Source organism: Pristiophorus japonicus, chromosome 14, assembly GCF_044704955.1.
Source record: "Pristiophorus japonicus isolate sPriJap1 chromosome 14, sPriJap1.hap1, whole genome shotgun sequence".
Classification (NCBI taxonomy): Eukaryota; Metazoa; Chordata; class Chondrichthyes; family Pristiophoridae; genus Pristiophorus; species Pristiophorus japonicus.
In genome coordinates, this window is record NC_091990.1 from 182,914,800 (window position 1) to 182,936,707 (window position 21,908).

The following is a 21,908-nucleotide window of genomic DNA, read 5'->3' on the forward strand; positions in this document are numbered from 1 at the left end:
TTGTGGGTCGTTGCAGGCGATTGGCCGACGCTCCTCGGCCGGAGGTGGATGGGGAAAGTCCGTGGGAGCTGGGAAGACTTCATCACTCCACAGGCTGCTGCCGTGCCCCGGGTCCCCAGAGAGCAGCGCCGACCGAGCTGGAGCTGCAGCCTCAATCCCCCCCATAGGCAAGTCCCAGGCCCAGATCTCACACAGAGATCCTGCAGCCTTAATCCCCACAGGCAAGTCCCAGGCTCAGATCTCACACAGAGACCCTGCAGCCCCAGCCCCCACAGGCAAGCAGCCATGCACAGAGGGGCCTAAGAAGGGGTGGGGGTTGAGGGATCCAGGGCCGGCGGTTCGGAAGGGCCCCGCAGAGCAAGAGGCCGTTGGGCGGGCCCCGAGGACTGGTAGCGTCGGGCGGCGGCGGCCATGGCAGCCGGTGGGGAGGCCGCTACGGAGGCCGCGGGGGACGCGGCAAGTGCGGCCGCTGGAGAGGCCACGACGGCCACAGGAGAGGCGGCAAGTCAGGTGGCAGCGGAGGCGGAGGGCATTCGGAGCGGCGGAGAAGAAGATGGCGCGGCATCGTGTCGGAGCTGCAGAGCATCAAAGATGGCGGCGCCCAAGGAGGAGCCTCGTGGAATCCTCCTGCATCAAAGATGGCGCTTTAAAGAGGAAATGCACCCGGGAGTCTTAAAAGGGCCTTACAAAGAGGTGGTCCCCACAAAGAGGTGGTCCCCACAAAGAGGTGGTCCCCACAAAGAGGTGGTCCCCACAAAGAGGTGGTCCCCACAAAGAGGTGGTCCCCACAAAGGACTTCTGTTTGGCAGAGAGAGTCTAAAATGAGCTATGTTAATGTGAGATAGTGAATTTATAATAATTATTTTTTTTATGCTGAATGGCCACTGTATTTGTGTAAAATAATGGATTAAGTACAATTAATGATAACGGCTAACAAGGAAATCAAGGTTCCGCTACCAGTCAACAACCAGTTAATGTACCAGATAAAATGTACCATACTAACGCACTGTCGATGCCAACCTGCCTTCCGTTGGACAAGTGTGATGTTATGTAATGATGTGTGTATCGTTGTCCTGCGTCCAGGTTGGGGGGGGGGGGGGAAGGTGATGTTATGTAATGATGTGTGTATCGTCCCAGTACCTTAAATGTATTTTAAGTACTATGCCACACCACAGAGGGCGCTGCGGTGGGAAACCCTGGTATTACCTGTAACAAGGGCTATACAAGGCTGTCCACCACACCTAGGAGGCACTCTGGAGCTGAACAATAAAGGACGAAGGTCACAGCAGTTAGACTTACACCAGACTGTGTGGAGTCAGTGATTTGTGTGCTACATACACCACAACTTCTACCCCTTGTATTCTAGTCCTCTAGATAGAAAGGCCAGCCTTTTTGATTATTTTCTGTACCTGTTCATGACAATGTAATGGTTTATGTATCTGGACCCCCAACTCTCTTTGGACCTCTACTGTTTTGAGCCTTTCACCATTTAGAAAGTACCCGCTTCTATCCTTTTTAGGTCCAAAGTGGATGACTTCACATATGCCGACATTGAAATCCATTTGCCACAGTTTTGCCTATTCACTCTCTGGTCACTGTCTCAGGCCAAACCATAATGTCCATAACTTCTGCACCCTATCCGACCCCAAGCGGAGCTTCTTACACCACATCCACTCCATCACCAAGACCACCGAATTAAATCTCTAACAATGACCGTCTCTTCCCTCACAGAACATCTGCTGAAGCCCGCATCCATGCCTTTCACATCTCCAAACTGGACTATGCCAACACATTCCTGACTGGCCTCCCATCCTCCACCCACCATAAACTTCAGCTCTTCCAAAACTCTGTTGCCTGTATCCTTTCCTGCAGCAAGTCCCACTCATCCATCGTTCCTCAATATCTCAAATTTAACATTTTCATTCTCGTGTTTCAGTCTCATCACACCCGATCTCTATAACCTCCTCCAGAGCGATTATGGAATTATCTTCCTCCATTATCAATTCCTGGCCTGCCCATGACATTACTTCTACAATCCACAGACTTTTGAAACCCAACTTTGGTAGCAGTGTACCATTACTTCTGAACTTCATTGGTCTTTCCTCCTTCTCATCAACAGGGCAATGTTCTGAATTATGGGCTTTGCCCCTTCAATGAGGCATTTTTTTAATTTTTCAATTCAAAAAATTCAGTTTCTAGAGGAAGATATAATCAAACCTCCAAGATAAAGCTCAGTGAAATGCATTTAGCTTTACAACCAACACTTAACAGTCCAGCTAGGTACAATCGACACGTGACTGATTTATGTATCCCACAGCTCAGGAATCATGATGTTCCATTGAATATTTGATGTGTATCTGTCCTTAACATTCAAGCCTGTTTTCAAAGATATTTAACTGTTTACATTTTAATAGTTCCAACCAATTAAAATTGAAGCATTTAACTCATTTAACCGCAAAGCCTCATAATTGATACTTAACTTCTAAAAATCCAAGTACATTATATGCATGAGATAATCTTCATCCATTGATTTGGTTAATTGCTCAAAAAATACCAGTCAATTTGTTAGGCATGGCATACTGGCCCCAAGTTTCCACATGATTTGCTCCTGATTTTTAGGAGCAACTGGTGTAGAACGGAGTATCATAGAAATCGGAATTCTCGTCATTTAGTTTGCTCCAGTTCTAGTCAGTTACAACAGTTTCACTTTGGAACAGAATTTTTTTTTTCAAAAGGGGGCGTGTCCAGTCACTTACGCCTGTTTTCAAAGTTTCGTCAGTGAAAACTTACTCCAAACTAACTTAGAATGGAGTAAGTGAAGATTTTTGTACGCTGGAAAAAACCTTGTCTACACTTTAGAAAATCAGGCGTAGGTTACAAATCAGGCGTAGGGAATGGGGGGGGGGGGGTTTAAAGGGAAGTTTACAAACATTAAACACTTCAGTTTTACAAATAAAGAGCCATCATCAATAATAAATGATAAATACATCAATAAATCAATCAAAAAAATTAATAAAAAATAAAAAACATTTAAAAATCAATAAATAAAACATTTTCTACTTACCGACTACAGCACCGGGAGCCCTCCATCAGCGTGCTGGGACGCCACCCGCCCCCGCCAAGTGTGTCTCTGTCAATGTCTCTATCTCTCTGTGTCAGTGTCTGTGTTTCTGACAGCGAGGGGAGGGGGAGGTGGGGGGGAGGTGGGGGAGGTGGGGAGGAAGGGAGGGGCGAGGGAGAGGAAGGGAGGGGCGAGGGAGAGGAAGGGAGGGGCGAGGGAGAGGAAGGGAGGGGCGAGGGAGAGGAAGGGAGGGAGAGGAAGGGAGGGAGGGGCGAGGGAGAGGAAGGGAGGGAGGGGCGAGGGAGAGGAAGGGAGGGAGGGGCGAGGGAGAGGAAGGGAGGGAGGGGCGAGGGAGAGGAAGGGAGGGAGGGGCGAGGGAGAGGAAGGGAGGGAGGGGCGAGGGAGAGGAAGGGAGGGAGGGGCGAGGGAGAGGAAGGGAGGGAGGGGCGAGGGAGAGGAAGGGAGGGAGGGGCGAGGGAGAGGAAGGGAGGGAGGGGCGAGGGAGAGGAAGGGAGGGAGGGGCGAGGGAGAGGAAGGGAGGGAGGGGCGAGGGAGAGGAAGGGAGGGAGGGGCGAGGGAGAGGAAGGGAGGGAGGGGCGAGGGAGAGGAAGGGAGGGAGGGGCGAGGGAGAGGAAGGGAGGGAGGGGCGAGGGAGAGGAAGGGAGAGAAGAGAGAAAAGAGAGAGAAGAGGGAGAAGAGGGAGAAGAGGGAGAAGAGGGAGAAGAGGGAGAAGAGAGAGAAGAGAGAGAAGGGAGAGCGGGAGAAGAGAGGGGGGGGAAGAGAGGAGAGGGAAGCTGAACGGGCCGGGCCCAAGACTTCGGGCCCAGCACCGGATTTACAGGTAGGTGGGCGGGTCGGGGGGTGGGAGCGGGGGTCGAGTCGGGAGGAAGCAGGAGCTGGGCGTGGGAGGTGCAGCCTGATCCACACAGCCCCAGTGAGGCCATTTGGCCAGGGATAGGGGCTGCGTGCTTCGGGCCCCTCCCACAGAGTTTTGGGCGCCTGGAGCGTGCCCACTGTAGCGTGCCTGTGCAGAGGCCCCGGCACTGTTTTCAGCGCAGGGACCTGGCTCCGCCCCCTGCAGCTCGAGCTGCACCACGCCCAGCTCCAGAGGACCTGCAGGGAGCCGGAGAATCGGTAAGTATTTTTTAGGCACACTTTCTGGCGCGAAAAACGGGCATCCAGGTTGGGGCTGCGCCGATCTAGGCGCGGCCCGAAACTTGGGCCCGACAAGTGGCATTTCAGTGGGTAATGGAACAACAAAGAATGTTGTGGTAGTATTTTATAATGTGGATCTTACTGGAGAGATCAGAGAATCAGATGAAGACCAGGGCTAGATAAGCACATTTTACCTTTAAGCACTTGTCACTCGAGCTGTCCTGAAGGTATTTTTTTTCTTTCAGAATTCAGTCCGTATTTTGGACAAGATCGGTACTTATTTTCAACGATGTTGTTTTGTATCCCAGCAAGCAACCAACTATCCGAATTTGTTAATGCCATCCAATTTAAGCGGACAACCAGTATTTACATTCAGGTCCACAGATGAAAATTACCAGGTATTCAAACTTCCCATACTCCACAGGGATCATCTCGTGAATAGATCCTATTGTACTCTCCACTTCTACAGCACTCGATAGTGCTTTAATCTTGCACCCATTTCACTGACAGCATCCTGAGAACAAAGCAGCATCAGCATCAGGTAGGAGCCAGAAGTGACAGATAAATGGGAATCAGAGAGTGCCATTGTGAGCTAGAGAGGGAGAGAAGTATGCCAGCATGAACTTGAGGAACAGGTCGACATGAAATGGGGAGGGGTTTAGAAAGCGCTGCGCATGTGTGCAGACAGGAGAAAGAACTGCTGGGCAGGGGACGTGAAGAGTGCGCCTGTATTACTGTGACAACTGTATAAACAATTAAAAACGATTAATTCAGATTTAGCAACAGAGCATATATATATATAATATATATATTATACACACACACACAATATATAATATATATAATAGCTTGCAATTAATGAGAAAAAAATCCTCACAATATTGTGTACAGCTGCAGCTTAAGTTATGATAAAACTATGCCCCAGAGCATTTTCAGTGTAACTATGTCACAGGCCTATATTCAAGGCTTTTCTTTTGATTTGGCAGCTTTTCTCAGACTGTGTCAGCTTTTTCTAGTTTTCTAGGTCAGCATGTGTGGAACTGCGCGATCAGATAAAAGCGACTGTTAGAAGGTTTACTGCAACACTGGAGATTGTCTTTGTTGCAGCACAAAGCAACCTGACATTTACAAGATGAAAACACATTGAACTTTTAAAATTATTTTTCATTTTGGGAAGACAGCATTACATAATAACTTATTAGAAATAAAAATGCCTATGAATTAGATTACTCAGATCATCAGTTTGGTACATGATTGAATTCAAGAATGCTGCATTGTAATAGATATTCACAGACATGAAAGGCAAGTTTGGAACTAAAAGTATGCAAAAATGCTGTTTTTAAAAAGAAAAATTATGCATACAATGACAATACTACAAAACGTAGCCCTGATCCCAAGATGCTCTGAGATGCAGCACCATGGAATGATGAAGCATATACGTCTATGTCTGTGATTCCCCACATAGAAAATGCCTGATCTGAACCATCCTGCTAAAGGAAGCAGCTGAACTGGGGGAGGGGATAACAATGGTCATCCACCCTGGACAACAAACTTCCTGTTTGCTGACTACAAAGGCATGTGTATGGAGAAAAAAGAACATTTGCTGAAGGTGGGAAAGAGGACATCAATTTCTGTCTATTATTTGTATCCTTTTTTCACTATCTCCATTCACTTTGTCTTCTTTTATATTCCTCCCATGTTTCCTTTCTTTCCTTTGTCAGTAGACCTTCCAGCCACAGAAGATGATAATCTGAATAGAGGCAGCACTGTTTGCTCCTCGCCTCCCATTTTACTAGAAAAGCAAGAAATTGCAATTTACAGGCTCGGCAGCCAAGCATCCATGGCATTCGAGAACAAACTGTACACAAAGGATGACTCCAGACTATAGAAACATGGAAAATAGGTGCAGGAGTAGGCCATTCGGCCCTTCGAGCCTGCACCGCCATTCAACAAGATCATGGCTGATCACCCACCCCAGCACCTCCCCACCACCACACCCCCCCGACCCCCCCCAGCCGCAAGGACCATATCCAACTCCCTCCCGAACACATCCAATGAACTGGCATCAACAACTCTCCGCGGCAGGGAACCCCACAGGCCAACAACTCCATGAGAGAAGAAGTCTCTCCCAATACCAGCCCCAAACAGCCCACCCCCCATCCCAAGAGCGGCCACCCATCAGCTCCGGACCCACGCAACACCGGGAACACTCCCCCCGCACCCAACCCGCCCCGTCCAGTCAGAATCCTTCCCAAATGCCGAACACCCCCGGATGTCGAGCCCCCAGCCCCGGCCACCCCGGAGCCACGCCCCCGCGACACCAACCACACCACATCCACCAACCGCCATCTGCGCAGTCAACCCGTCCACCCCACTCTGAACACTCCCCGCACCGAGGCACAGAGCCCCCAGGCCTGCCCCTCCAACACACTTCGCCCCCCCCAGACCTTTGCTGCAATGTGGCCCCTCCTGTCCCCGACCCTGGGTTTCTCCGCCCCTACCTCCACCATGCTCCCCTCCATCCCGCGCCCCCGTCTCCCCTCATCTTCCCTCTGCCTCCCCGCACAGGTTCCCATCTTGGGGGCGGTAATCTTCTGGGGAAGGGAATTTTAGATAAATTTGGGTAAATGCTGGGTAAACTTGGCCTGACATATCAAATAAATTCTCCTTTGCATTGGAGACAGAAGCAATAGGCTCAGCAAAATGAAAAAATAAACAATTTAATCGTAATTTTCTATGAAAAAAATGATGATTTTTTGGTCACAATTAAGCAACATATAAAAAATCTTCAACATTGTTAATTTTTTATGGTGTGCTGCAAGTCATAAATCATAATTAACGTTACGCAGATTTTTTTTGTCAGTAATGAAAACCTTCAACAAAGTAACAGAAAAACTTTATTCCATTTTGCTTTCATTAATAGAGTTCAAACTGGTTCAAGATGCCATGACAATATTTGCACATATACTAAATTTAAATTATATGGATCGAAGGTTCTAATTTTCAAATGCAACACCTATACTGCTCACCAACAGCAGAGCAGCTCATTAAAGAAGAGGTTTTCAGAAAGGTAAGTATTTTAGGATGCCAACAATGGCAATTTCATTTATGGTTTAATTACAAATGTGAGATTTTTGTATTTATTGTTCATTATGCCTAAGATATCATCCATGCCTATGTTACCTTGAGACTACCTCTGAATGTGCGCAAATGCAAGCGTCGTCCGCGTTCTGTAGTACGGGACAGAGGATGGGTCGGTCTTGCATCTCGGCTGGAGGTGACAAAGGTTGAACAGGTTCCCACTGGTTCTATACTTGTCACAAATTCTTTTAATGATGAGCTAGGTGTCAATTACTGCAAATTAACCTCTCTGGCATTGAAAATTAACTATTCCAAGTGTGGAGTCGCATTCCTTCAGGTATTAATTGTTGTAGGAGATTTTTATTTTAAGTTTGAAATTTAAAAAATTTCAAGAAATTTTTACTTTTCCTTTCTTTCTTTTTTCTATCTCTTAATAACATATTTTCTTTCCCTCTCAATGGGCTCAATTTTCCCCAGTGACTTGTGCCGTTTTTTTGGCGCAAGTTTAAAAATTAAAGTTTCCCCTAGGAATGTACGCCAGTGTAATTTAGGTACGATTTTTTTCAGGTTATTTTTTTTTGCGTCTGATGGGGGCGTAACCTGCTGTCTGCGCCAGTTTTTGTCAATTATGGAAGTTGCCCAAAAAAGATTTCTCCCAAGTCGGCGTACGTAACCACTCCCAAAAAACCTTCTGGTGAGTTAAGAAAAAGCAGCGCACGTTGAAAAATCGTCGCATAGATACCATTGTTTTTCAGCCAGCGAAGTTTTGGAGGGAATCAAGAAGACTTAAATATGCGTAATAAAGATTCAAATTTTTTACCTTATTACGCAGTAAATGGAAGTTTGATGTAATTCTGTAAGTTTTCATATTTTTTCAACTGACACGCCACTACCGAATGTCTGCAAACAGGGCTGGAGGGTCGGAGTGTCGGCCAGCAGAATTGGCTCCGCGCCCGGACACAAGGGCTCGGCTGCAAAAGAAGAACAGGGGGCAGGTGGGGGGCTGTGGAAGGCGATCAGAAGGCATCAGAAGTCTGCACTACACATCAAATCAAACCCAGGTGGATGGGGGACTGTGTAAGGTGATCAGAATGCATCACAACACTGCACTATGCATCAAATGTAGGCCGGGGGGTTGGTGGGGGTGGTGGAGGGTTTCCAATCACTGCACCTGCTCAGACCTGGGTGTGGTCCACACAGAACTGTAGGGAGAGAGAAGAACCAAGCCCTGCCTGACGTTTTGAGTTTCCTGCAAAGGTAACATTTAAGCATGAGGGCAAGACTGACAATGCCATACCTTGTGGAAGCCTTCTGCATGATGGTGCTAAGGAGGAGACAATTCATTTGACGTCATCACATGAGGAACCTCAGAGCCCGTAGAGTGATGGGCAGCAGGCCTTACCCACGTCAGGTATATTGAGACAGGCGTTCATACCTGCACCTGTGTGATGCAGACAGTGTCAGCAGACTGTGTTTTCGCAAAGAAGTTGTAACCGAGATCTGAGAGTTGGTAAAAGCAGAGCTGCAACCTGGAAGCTTCAGGGGGATTGCTTTGTCAGTTGAAGTGAAGGTTACAGCTGCACTTTCATTCTATGCATCCGGATCGTTCCAAGCTACAACTGTGGATGTGTGTGTCATTTCTCAACAGGCAACACATGTCTGCATTCGGCAGGTAACTGCTGCACTATATGCCCGGAGGAATGATTATGAAGTACCCCATGACTGCCCAGGCAATGCGTGACAGGGCTGTGGGCTTCTTCAGGATTGCTGGCTTCCCAAAGGTACAGGGCTGCATTGATTGTACCCACATCACCTTGCGAGTACCTTTGAAGGATTCTGAGATGAACAAGAACAGAAAAGTCTTCCACTCCATTAATGTGCAGCTCATGTGTGATGACATACATCGCATCATGTCAGTTGATGCAAGATAACCTGGGAGCACCCATGATGCGTTCATCCTACGCAACAGCGTTATATCTGTCATGTTTCAGCAACAGCCAGAAGGGCAGAGTTTGCTACTTGGGGACAAATGGTACGGCCTCACCACCTGGCTCATGACGCCCCTACGTGTAACCCGGATGGAAGCTGACCAGGAATACAACGTGTCGCAATCAGAGAGAGGACCACTGGCATCTTGAAACAGCATTTCCTATGCCTGGACCATTCTGGAGGCTACTTGCAGTACTCCTCCCTGAGATTGTCGGTCAGTTCACTGTTGTGTGCTGCTGCATAACTTAGCCATCATGCATCAGCAGCAGCTGGTAGTACAAGATCCACCGGAGGTGAAAGTGGCTGATGATAATGACGAGGATGATGATGCAGAGGACGAGGGCGATGCAGAGGGTGAGGCAGAGGGCGAGGGCGATGCAGAGGGCGAGGACGCCATGCAACTATCTGAACCCGGAGCACGACAGCAGAGGGTGGTGTGCCGTCATGTCACTTTAACGATTCCTCGAGCCTTGTACCAGCAGCTCATCTGTGAACGCTTTGCTACCTGAAGGCTCAACGGCAACTATTCCAAATGGACCATGTTTACTATGTGTTGTGTTAATGGAACAAATAATGGAAATGATTCTTGTTTACTTCAAAAGTTGTGTTATCAAACAAATAATGTAAATGATTCAGTTATAATTTAAAATCTATTTTATTCAAAAGTTTAATATTTGTTTGTACTTAACTTAAATAACATTCTTGTATCAAACTTTAAAGTTTTCATTAAGATAACTTACTAACTTTGAAACTTGTAAATTTACATAACTTACAAAAAACTTTTAATTTGAGAAAAGTTACAACAGTAACAACAACAGCAGCAGCAGCAAAGAAAGGCTGCACCCATCTCTCCTCCACCTTAATGTAATACCGTCCGCTGCGCTTGGTCTCGGTGACTCCACCAGCCCTGCCCACAGGCAGTGGCGCAGCGTTTCTCGGGTTGGTACGAAGCTTATTCTTGCAAACATCTTGGGTATTGCGCCTTTCTGAATTTGGGGATGGGGGGGGGGGGGGGGGTGTAGCGCAGTCAGTAAGAGGAAGGCCCAGCTTGGACCTCTTCAGTGCTGGTCTGGGGATTGGAGTGGGAGTGGCAGTTGATTCTGTCAATGGGTGCGTGTTGTGAGCATGTTCCCTTATTATAGCAGCTAACTCCAAAATTCCTTCCCTCATGTGCCCTGCCAGTATCTCAACTACCTCCAACATTCCCTCCCATGTGCACCGACATGGTTTCAGCTGACTGAAATATTCCTTCCCTCATGTTCCCAGACAGCATTCCCATTTCTCGTGAGACTGTTGTTACTTCTCTCTCAAGTCCCAATACCTCATCACCCACCCCACTGATGGTGTCCAAGAGTGATCATGTAAGGTCAATGTCCTCCATACTCATTGCCATCATCTGAACAACATCTATTAGATCCTGCACCTCAGGAGAGCGAGGTCGAGCTCTCCTTCTCCTCCTCACCCTGGGTGTGGCTAGCAGAATCCCAGTGGGACCCGCAGCCTCGGACGATGGGGCCCTGGGTGTGCCTTGCTGCATGCACCCCACTAGAATGCCCAGCCTCGGACGGTGGGAAACCAACATTCAAACCACTACTCAGGGAAGAGGCTAGCACCTCAATAGGCGGCACCTGCACCTTCTCCAAAGTGAGTACAACAGTGGGGACTTCATCTATCCCCTCCACTGCCTCTCATCCCCATGCTCTTGGTCTGGAAGGCGGGATTGGAAAATATTCTCTTCAGACTCGTCCTCGTCTAAAACTTCTTCTGCATCGTCAGGGTTGGCCTCAAGTTCTGCAAAACATAACAGAACAGACAAATGGTTAGCAGCAGAGGAGGGGGCAGGGTGGGTGGCATGAGTAGGCTCACACAGCGCAGGCAGCAGGCTGATTTGAAGGACCACGATGAATGGTAGCACATTGCATCAACCGAAGCGTAGCTGACGGAGACATCCCCAAGAACCGAAGCATAGCTAGCCCATGCAGGACTTAACATTTAGGAAAGCCAGACTATGGAATTTGCAGGACTTACCCTCTCCCTCGAGTGTGAGCCCAGCTTGTGCAGTGGTTATTGCTTTTCTCCAGGCAGGACCCATCAAAGCAGCGACCCTCTCTTCCAGGGTGATAGTGGCTGCAGATTTGCCAGGCCACCTCCTGTTCGAGTTATTTCTCATTTGTTGTGTGCCACTTTCCTCTGCAAAAATGTAAATATAACTTTTTAGAGAGAGTGTCTTTCTGCTGGGTGGAACATATACAGATGGTCACATTTACAATTGCAATTCCAGTGAATAAATGAAAAGATTACTTACACTAACTACTTGACCAAGGTCCTGCCATTTCTTTTTGTACTGGCCTCCAGACCGCGGGGTGGTCACCATTGCACAGTAATCTTCTACAACTTGGTTACAGCATTTCTTCATTTCTTTGGGTGGAACTTTTGTGTGACCTCTGCTGGTGCCCAGCTCCTGCCATCTGCTCTCAATCACAGTAACCAGTGCCTCCACTTCTTCCTGTAAGAAATTCTTGGTCCTTGTGCCGCGTTGCATCTTGTATTGCAGCTCCGATTTTTCCACTGAGAATTAAAGTTCTCACACACAACTGGCTCTTTAAAAATGGTCGATTGCAGACCGGGAGCTATACGGCGCATGCGCGCCCATAGGAATCACGTCAAAAACATCCTTTTTTTTCCACACATGCGCAGAAAGGCAGCATAACTTTTTTCGGCGCAGACAGTCGGCTCCACCCGTCGAGGCTACAGGCCAGGCTGCACGGCGCCAATTTGGAAAAATAGAGCGGGGAAACTTGACACATTTATTTTTGGAGTAGTTCTGGCTTAGAAAAACGGGCGTAATTCTGGCAATATGCCAAAAAACGACTGGGCAAAATTGAGCCCAATATTTCTCTTTCTGTACCTCATTTGGCATTGAATTCACCCACTCTAATTTATACTTCCTTCTTAGTCCTTGTGTCTTTTATTTCACAATCGTTCAATCGGATTGGTTGAGGAGATACACAACTGCTTTTCCTATTCATTCAGGTCCTAGATATTGGTGACCCTTGCTGTGATGTTGTCGACTCGCACTTCCAACGCAAAAGATCGTCGAGATGAAACGGGCAAGGACAAGTCGAGCTAACGGTAGGTGCCATTCGTTGCCTGGCTACAGCATATTATGCGCCAATGTAAAAGTACCTCAACGCAGTAGTGGGAGGGTTGAGGAAAGAAATAGTTTGGAAGAAGATAACTGCCGTGCTGGAAGATATCAGCAAAATCCGATCCACTGTGGCACAGTCATTTTTTTAATTTATAGATAGTTTTCATTAAAAGAGTCAGAGTATGCTGCAGTACATATCTTAAATTGCAAAGCAACTTATTTGTCATGGCACATTTAATTAATAGAAAACAAATGGTATAGTTTCAATAAAATACCACTAAAGAAATCTCAGACAATATTTAATATCTTCAGGCATTACTGCAGCAGACCATTAAACCTCCTTTCTATTGGACAATGGCCAACAAGTTGCAAAAAATCACAGTCCAGCAACCGAGATACAATTTATCAAAGCAGTTTACCTCTTAACGACAAAAAATACTGGAAATACACAGCGCTAATCTTTGAAGTGTATAACCTTCATCAGAACACTATAAAAAGCAAGCAGTATTCAGTTTGCTAAAGGGTCTTAAACCTGAAATATTAATCTGCCTTTTTCCTTCAGAGATGCTTATGGGCTTGCTGTTTAATTTCAGCATTTTCTGCTTTTTATTTCCTATTTCCAGTACTTAGTTTTTCTTTTTATTTACCAATGTTAGTAATCTGCAGTGGACACAAATTTCTTCAGTGTGTCAGGTGCCAATCTCATCTCATTTGGTGGTATATGCAAAAGGGAGATGTATATTGTCAAAGATAAACATAGTTAATTGACAGTGCATCAGTAAGATCGATTGGAAGCAACATATATGAACTGTTTGGAAGCCAACTGCCAGCTACGTTGATTAAATGAATGCATTCAAAACTAAAAGCTAAGGTTTTGATGTAATCTGAATTCTGAGACTATTGATAACTTGGCAGTGAAGAAAAAGGATTTTCAGTGTCCTTAAGTATAGGTACAACCAAGGAGGCAGGTAGCTTTGAAGTCCAGCTGACAAGAATACATGCTTTACATTGGCCACCTGGAGAAGTCCGGAGCTAAATTCATTAAAATTCTAACCATCAGTTTGTTACAAAATAAAGGTTTGCACTTTTAATGAAAACATATAATACCTCTGCAGTTTTGCATATAGGACACACTTCATGTCTACAAACCTTACTTACTTGGTAAAAACAGAGAGACAGACTATTATCTGAATGGTGACAGATTAGGAAAAGGGGAGGTGAAAAGAGACCTGGGTGTCATGGTACATCAGTCATTGAAGGTTGGCATGCAGGTACAGCAGGCGGTTAAGAAAGCAAATGGCATGTTGGCCTTCATAGCGAGGGGATTTGAGTACAAGGGCAGGGAGATGTTGCTACAATTGTACAGGGCCTTGGTGAGGCCACACCTGGAGTATTGTGTACAGTTTTGGTCTCCTAACCTGAGGAAGGACATTCTTGCTATTGAGGGAGTGCAGCGAAGGTTCACCAGACTGATTCCCGGGATGGCGGGACTGACCTATCAAGAAAGACTGGATCAACTGGGCTTGTATTCACTGGAGTTCAGAAGAATGAGAGGGGACCTCATAGAAACGTTTAAAATTCTGACGGGTTTAGACAGGTTAGATGCAGGAAGAATGTTCCCAATGTTGGGGAAGTCCAGAACCAAGGGACACAGTCCAAGGATAAGGGGGAAGCCATTTAGGACCGAGATGAGGAGGAATTTCTTCACCCAGAGAGTGGTGAACCTGTGGAATTCTCTACCACAGAAAGTTGTTGAGGCCAATTCACTAAATATATTCAAAAAGGAGTTAGATGAAGTCCTTACTACTAGGGGAATCAAGGGGTATGGTGAGAAAGCAGGAATGGGGTACTGAAGTTGCATGTTCAGCCATGAACTCATTGAATGGCGGTGCAGGCTAGAAGGGCCGAATGGCCTACTCCTGCACCTATTTTCTATGTTTCTATGTTTCCATCACGATTTCTGCATAATGCTTTTTAGTTTAATATGTTTAATTGGAAACTCCTGATGTAAACATTTATAATGAACAATGATATTAAATGCAACTCAACATTTTACTGTACTGGGAAATGCCTATTTATTTATCACCGTGTTGTTGCACCACTGGTGTGACAGTGGTACAACTTACCAAGGTCTGCCAATAATTTTTTCTCAGCCCACATTAATTTTTCTTCTGCCTGGATGCTTCCTCCATCCTCCAGAGCCCAAAGTAAATTTAATTTGCTTCCCCCCACTTCTCAATCCCTCACCTCAGCATTACAATTTCCCCATGTTTATCCATTCCTCCTCCTGTGGCCTACCCCGCAGCCACTTTCCTTTGCTATGCCACAATGCTCCATGCCTGTGTTCCATGTTCAAACTACCGAAAGCTGGAAATGACTCTGGTTTACACAACTCAATAGTTGAGTTTTCGATAATAATTTGTTGGTTGTATGCATGGATTCGAAAGGTTTCATTCAAATTATATTTTGGGGTCTACAGAAAAACTATGTGAGATTGAACATGCTCACCATGTTTTATATCTGCACTAATGGTGATATTAAAATGTTTTCACTACTGTGATAACGGGAGAATTTATAACAAGACTTATTTTTAATTAACTTCAACGACTCAGACACAATTTTCTGCTAGTGGTTCTGAATCAGATGTAATGTTGCAGCAAAATCCATCTTATAATCTTGGAATTTTTCTCCACACACAGGAAGGCATATTGCTTCCTCCTCCTGTCTACAGGAAAATCTGACATTGTTTCGGTTCTCCAAGTAAACATACATCTAAGTAGAATGCATTATTCAAAGTAACAGATTTCAAAACACTACAGCGAGTGCGGTTCAGTCAGCAATCAGAGGTGAGGTAACAAATTCCCACCTTTGTCATTGTGTGCGTGACAAGGCTGGCAGTTACTGAATTAAGCAATACACTGTCTTTCATCAACGGCTAACCACAACTGTAACTGATGCAGTTAAAATCCCCACCAAAACCCACTTGAACAGGTTTATTAACAGGACAATGATCGAATACAAAGTCCTCTACAAAAGTATGTTCCAAAAGTTTAAAGTTATGTATTTAATATCTCAGGGCATTATTCTAAGAACAGTTTTCCTCATGTCCTGGTGAATATTTCTGTCTCAATGACCACTAAATAGAATGTAGTCATTCATCTTACTAACATTTATGCGATCTGACTGAGTTCGAAGTGACTGCCACATGTCACTGTACTTAAAACTAATTTATTGTATGTGAAGCTCTGCTGGATGTTTCCAAAAGACATAGGGCTCAATTTTCCCCAGTTATTTGCGTCGTTTTTTTTTTTAAAGTGTGTGCCTTTTTTTTGGCATAAATTAAAATCTCCAAGTTTCCTCAAAGTTTCTGCGCCAGGATAACTCAGTTAGTTACGATTTTTTAGGGTTGGTATTTTGTGGTGTCAGTTTTTCACATTTAAGCAAGTTTGGCCAATTTACATTTTTCCTAGGACGGCAGATGTGACCACTCCCTAAAACCTTCTGGGCACTGAAGAAAAAACAGCACATAAAAAAAAATCGGCGCAGAAAGACGCCATTGTTTTTAGGCGAAGTTTTGGAGGGAATCAAGAAGGCAAAGAATATGCATCATGAAGCTTAATTTTTTCAAAGTCAAAAGGGAGAAAATGGAAGTCTAATACAATGCTTTCATTTTTGATTTTTTTTCCAAAGTACCATGCCACCACTGAATGTCTCCTCACAAGGCTCAAGGGTCAGCCGTCAGAATCGCGCTCTCGCCCGGACACAGGGCACAGGGGCTCAGCTTCAAAAGGAGCCCGGGAGGCAGGGAGGGGAGCCGAACTGAAGGGATGAGAACCCTTCGGCTATACAGCAGCTTCAAAAGAAGCCCGGGGAGGGGGGAGATGGACACCGTGCCCCTGTATCCAGGTGAGGGAGTGATTCTGCCAGCCGACCCTTGAGCCCGCTGAGGAGACGTTTGGTGGTGGGGTGGTACTTTGAAAAAAATCAAAAATTAAAGAATTACATTAGCCTTCATTTCGACATTGAATGCCAAGTTTCCCGTTCTAAGCAAGCCTATTGCGCATGGCGCTGACCAGGGTGTGGTCCATACTAGGGCGTCGAACCTTGGGGAGAGAAATAGGAAAAAGAAGGTACGAGTGCTTTGTCCTGGTGTTTTGAGCTTCTTACAAAGCTACAATTAAATTTTGGGAGCAATATTGACAATGCCATACCTCATGCAAGGCTTCTGCATGATTGTGCTGTGGAGGAGAAGATTGATTAGATATCATCACGTGAGGAACCTCAGAGCGCGTAGGATGATGGGCAAGAGGCCTTAACCACATCGGGTATATAAAGACAGGCATTCATACCTCCACGTGAGTGATGCAGACTGTGTGAGAAGGCTGTGTTGCCGCAAAGAAGTTGTAACCGAGATCTGTGAGTTAATAAAAGCAAACCTGCACCCTAGAAGCGTCACGAGGACTGCTGTGTCAGTTGAAGTAAAGGTTACAAGCTGCACTTTCATTTTATGCAATTGGATGATTCCATGCCACAACTGGGGATGTGTGCGCCGTTTCTCAACATGCAACACATATCTGCATTCGGCAGGTGACTGTTGCACTATATGCCCGGAGGAATGACTACATAAAGTTCCCATGACTGCCCAAACAATGCATGACAGGGCTGTGGTCTTCTCCAGGATTGCTGGTTGCCTAAAAGGTACAGGGCTGCATTGATTGTACCCACATCATCTTGCGAGCACCTTTGGAGGATTCAGAGATGTACAGGAACAGAAAAAGGCTTCCACTCCGTGAATGTGCAGCTCATGTGTGACGACATGCATTGTATCATGTCAGTCAATGCAAGATACCCTGGGAGCACCCATGATGCGTTCATCCTACATGAGAGCGCTATATCTGCCATGTTTCAGCAACAGCCAGAAGGACAGAGCTGGCTGCTGGGGGACAACAGGTACGGCCTCTCCACCTGGCTCATGATGCCCCTACATGTGACCCGGCCAGAAGCTGACCGGGAATACAACATGTCGCACACTGCGACACGCAGCATAATGGAGAGGACCATTGGCATTTTGAAGCAGTGTTTTCGATGCCTGGATCATTCTGGAGACTACTTGCAATACTCCCCTGAGATTGTCAGTCAGTTCACTGTTGTCTGCTGCATGCTGCATGACTTAGCCATCCTGAGGCAGCAGCAGCTGGTAGTGGAAGACCCACCTGAGGTGAGAGTGGCTGATGATGAGGAGGAAGATGCAGATGACGAGGAGGAGGAGGAGGACGACGATGAGGAAGCCATTCAACTACCTGAACCCGGAGCAGGATGGCAGAGGAGAGTGGGCTGTCATGCGCCTTTAACGATTGCTCGAGCCTTGCACCAACAGCTCATCCGTGAACACTTTCTGCCTGAAGGTTCAGCGGCAACTATTCCAAATGGACCATATTTACTGTGTGGACCTGTTGCGTAATGTTGTGTTGTGTTAATGGAACAAATAATGGAAATTATTCAGATATAATTTAAAGTATATTTTATTCAAAAGTTTAACACTTGTTTGTACTTAGCTTTAATAAAAATATTCTTGCATCAAACTTTAAAGTTTTCAGTTTAGATCACTTACAAACCTAAATATCACTGACAAACTTTTAAGCTTGTAAATTTACATCACTTACAAAAAACTTTTAATTTGAGAATAGTTAGAACAGTAACAACAACAGCAGCGAAGAAAGGCTGCACCCATCACTCCACCACCTTGTTCCAAGACTACCCGCTGCGCTTGGTCTTGGTGACGCCACCATCCCTGCCCGCAGGCGGTGGCGCAGCGTTTCTCGGGTTGGTACCAAGCTTATTCTTTCAAGCATCTCAGGCTTCTTGTTGGAGAGCTTCGGCAGGCGGTTGTGGAAGGCCCAGCTTGGGCCTCTTCAGAGGCTGGTCTGGGGATTGGAGTGGGAGTGGTTGTTGATTCTGTCAGTGGCTACGGGGTCTGGGCATGTTCCCTTATTGCAGCAGCTTCCATCGACATTGCCCCCCTCATGTGCCCCCATAGCGTCTCAACTACCTGCAACATTCCCTCCCTCATGTTCACCAACAGTCTATCAGCTACCTGCGCCATTCCATCCCTAATGTGCCCAGTGTTTCCATTTCTCGGGAGAGTGTTGTTACTTCTCCCGACAGTCCCGATACCTCATCACCCACCCCACTGATGGTGTCCAGGAGTGATCGTGTAAGATCAATGTCCTCCGCACTCATTGCCATCATCTGAACCACATCTGTGACATCCTGCACCTCAGGAGAGCACTGTTGAGCTCTCCTTCCCCTCTTCACCCTGGGTGTGGCTCGCTGCCTCCCACTGGGATCTGCGGCCTCTGACGGTGGGGCCTTGGGTGTGCCTTGCTGCACCCACTGAAAACCGCAGCCTCGGACTGTGTGAAATCATGGAATGTCCCAACACTCATACCACTCAGGAAAGAGGCTGGCACCTCAATGGACGGCACCAGCACCTCCTCCAGAGTGAGTACAACAGTGGGGCCTTCATCCTCCCCCTCCCCCTGACCCCCATGCTCTTGGTCTGGAAGGTGGGACTGGAAGATGTTCTCCTCTTTAGGCTCATTCACGTCTGAATCATCATCTGCACAGCTTCAGCCTCGTCCTCAAGTTCTGCAAAATGTAACAGAGGAGGAGGGAGCAGGGTGGCATGAGTAGGCTCACACAGCACAGGTAGCAGGCTCATTTGAAGGACCACGATGAATGACAGCACATTGCATCAATCGAAGCGTAGCTGACGGAGATATCCCCATGAACCGAAGCATGGCTAGCCCGCACAGTTCTTAACTTTTAGCAAAGCCATAATGTTGAATTTGCAGGACTTACCCTCTCCCTCGAGTGTGGGCTCAGCTTGTGTAGTGGTGGTTGCTTTTCTCCAGGCAGGATCCATCAAAGCAGCGACCCTCTCTTCCAAGGATGTCAGTGGTTGCAGATATGCCGGGCCTTCTCCTGTTCGAGTTCTCTCTCTCTTATTGTGTGCCACTTTCCTCTGCAAAGATGAAATTATAACTTTCTAGAGAGGGTCTCTTTCTGCTGGGTTGGACATACAGATGGTCACATTTACAATTGCAATTCCAGTGAAGAAGTGAAATTATTACTTACACTAACGACTTGACCAAGGTCCTGCCACTTCTTTTTGCAGTGGCCTCCAGACCTCGGGGTGGTCACCATCGCACAGTAATCTTCTGCAAGTTGGTTCTCGTGTTTCTTCCTTTCCTTTGGTGAAACTTTTGTGTGACCTCTGCTGGTGTCCAGTTCGTGCCATCCGGCCTCAATTACAGTAACTAGTGCCTCCACTTCCTCTTGTGGGAAACTCTTGGTCCTTGAGCTTGTGGAAATGTATTTTTTTTTAAAGTTGCATCGCACTGGTTTTTTTTGCACCCTTTTTGCCATAAAACAAAATGGAGTCCAGTACCTGCTTGAAACTTCTGCAACAGACAGTCTGTTTGCATAAACATGCTAACCCTAACTGGAACTGCTGATTGCTGATTAATAGCCACCAGATAACATTAAACTGTCTTGCTGAGATAAGTACCACCCATTCTGCTGCCCTGTATTATCAATTCACCCACTAAGAGATACTCAAATCACCAGCCATTATCTCTTGTACAGAACTCATCCATAATATGCAAGAAGCCAAGTACCCAATCAACCACTGTGGAAATCATGGGCCCAAATAACTGGCCATGAAACTGGACAATCCTAAAACAATGAAAAGCCGGTAATAGCATATTATCACACCCTAATCGAGTCATTGCTGTCTGGCCCACCAAAATCACTTACAAAAGAGACATTTGAGAAAAATGTAAAGATAAGGATGTGGTAATCATTAACTCTTAATCTGTTTTCGCTGGCTGCAAAGGCAGAACCAATACACAGAATGGAACCATAACTTGTTTTTACTGTATAAATACTTTGTGAAACGGTACCATATTGGGAGTCGTCGCTTAGCCTTTGACTGAGTGAGACTCTTCCTTGCTGCAAGTAAAAATTAAAGGAACATCTACCGGAGCTGATTGTGTTAAGAGTTGTATATTGAAAGTCGAGATTTCGACGAGCTGCGTTGCATGTTGCAGCTCCAATTTTACCACTGAGAATTAAAGTTCTCACACACAAGTGGCTCTTTAAAAATGGCTGAATGCAGACCGGGAGGTGTACTGGGCATGCGCGCCCATAGCAGTCATGTAAAAAATTTTATCTTCTTTTTTGCGCATGCGCAGAAGGGGGAACATCCTTTTTTCGGTGCAGACATTAGGCTCCCCCCCGCCCCACACCACCCCCCCAAAGGACAGGCTGCGCGGCACCAATTAAATAAATTAGAACGGGGTAACTTTCAAGTTATTTTTTTTTTTAAAAAAGAGTTGTCGTGGCAAAAAAAAGGGTGTAACTCTTGAAATACTCAAAAAAAACGGCATTGGGGAAAACTGAACCCTTAAGGGGCCGAAATGTTCCCTTTGCATAAGGCCTCTTAACACCGGAAATCAGCGGGCACGCTGCGGAGTGCAATGGCTGCCGACTTTTCGTGTAATGGCCGCCATTATCAACATTCCGCTCTTGCGGTATTCCGGCAGTAACCTGCTCCCCCCGACCGCTCCGCTGTTGCCGATCTGTGCTAAGTGCGTCATCACAGTCCCCACCCACCTCCCCCGATGGCTAAATTCTTCCTCTCGCCGGGCGGTACCAAAACCTGCTTTTTCCCCCAACTGAGGCTGTGGCCTTCTGCAATGGCGGTGCGGCTCCCATTGAAGGGAGCGATGCACTGCCCCTGCCTTCATGTTTTTTTTCGGCCTACTGCCATGTCGGGCCAACAATTATGCCCTGGGTTCGGCCAGGCCGCCAACGGGCAGCCTGGCAGCTCCTCTTGGGTGCTAGGTCATTGGCCCAGCCGAAACCCCCCCTGGTGGCCCAGTGGACCGAACTTTAGATATCGCGCAGGCTCTCTTCTTCAAGTGAAGGGGAGAGCCATGGCGATGCGACGCCGTGATGACGTCATCAGCGCTACGTTAATGACCGACAGCGGTGGCCTCTCCGCACCACCCCAACTTCCGCCCCTCCAGTGCGCTCACTGCCCCACTTCCGACCGCCATTATGAGCGACTTCCGGTCCGCCTGTAAAAAAAAAAAGCCAAAGAGCAGAATATAGCTCAGGAGGCCAACTCAACCACCGCAGAGGTAAAAACAGTAGAAACTGGGTGCGTGCGTCCCATTTTGGGCGGGGGACAATTTCTGCCCCCAAGTGTTTCACTTTTGTTTTCTATCATCGATCCATTTCTAATGTCCTAAGAGCAACAAAACAACTGTCTCATAACACTTGTAGTTGTGGTAAATTTTAATTAGTGCAAATTGTACCACAAGCTCTTAAGAGTTAAAGACGTCTTAAATATATAAAAGTAAAGTGATGTAATGGAAACAAAATGGTGAATACATAATGAATTCCAAG

The 21,908-nt window shown here is 46.5% G+C and overlaps 1 protein-coding gene across 13 annotated transcripts in view; it reads right to left on the bottom strand.

The window, feature by feature from the left end:
- The window catches only part of pde3b (phosphodiesterase 3B), a 442,736-nt gene that overhangs the window by 135,753 nt on the left and 285,075 nt on the right, over positions 1-21,908 (bottom strand). Inside the window, exon 1 of one of the 13 annotated variants that reach the window (XM_070899933.1) lies at positions 8,118-8,251. The exons of the other annotated variants lie outside the window; for them this stretch is intronic. Coding sequence (XP_070756034.1) covers positions 8,118-8,165 — 48 coding nt within the window. The 5' untranslated portion in view covers positions 8,166-8,251. Of the gene's footprint in view, positions 1-8,117; positions 8,252-21,908 lie in introns of those variants that run through there. 13 annotated transcript variants of the gene reach the window in all.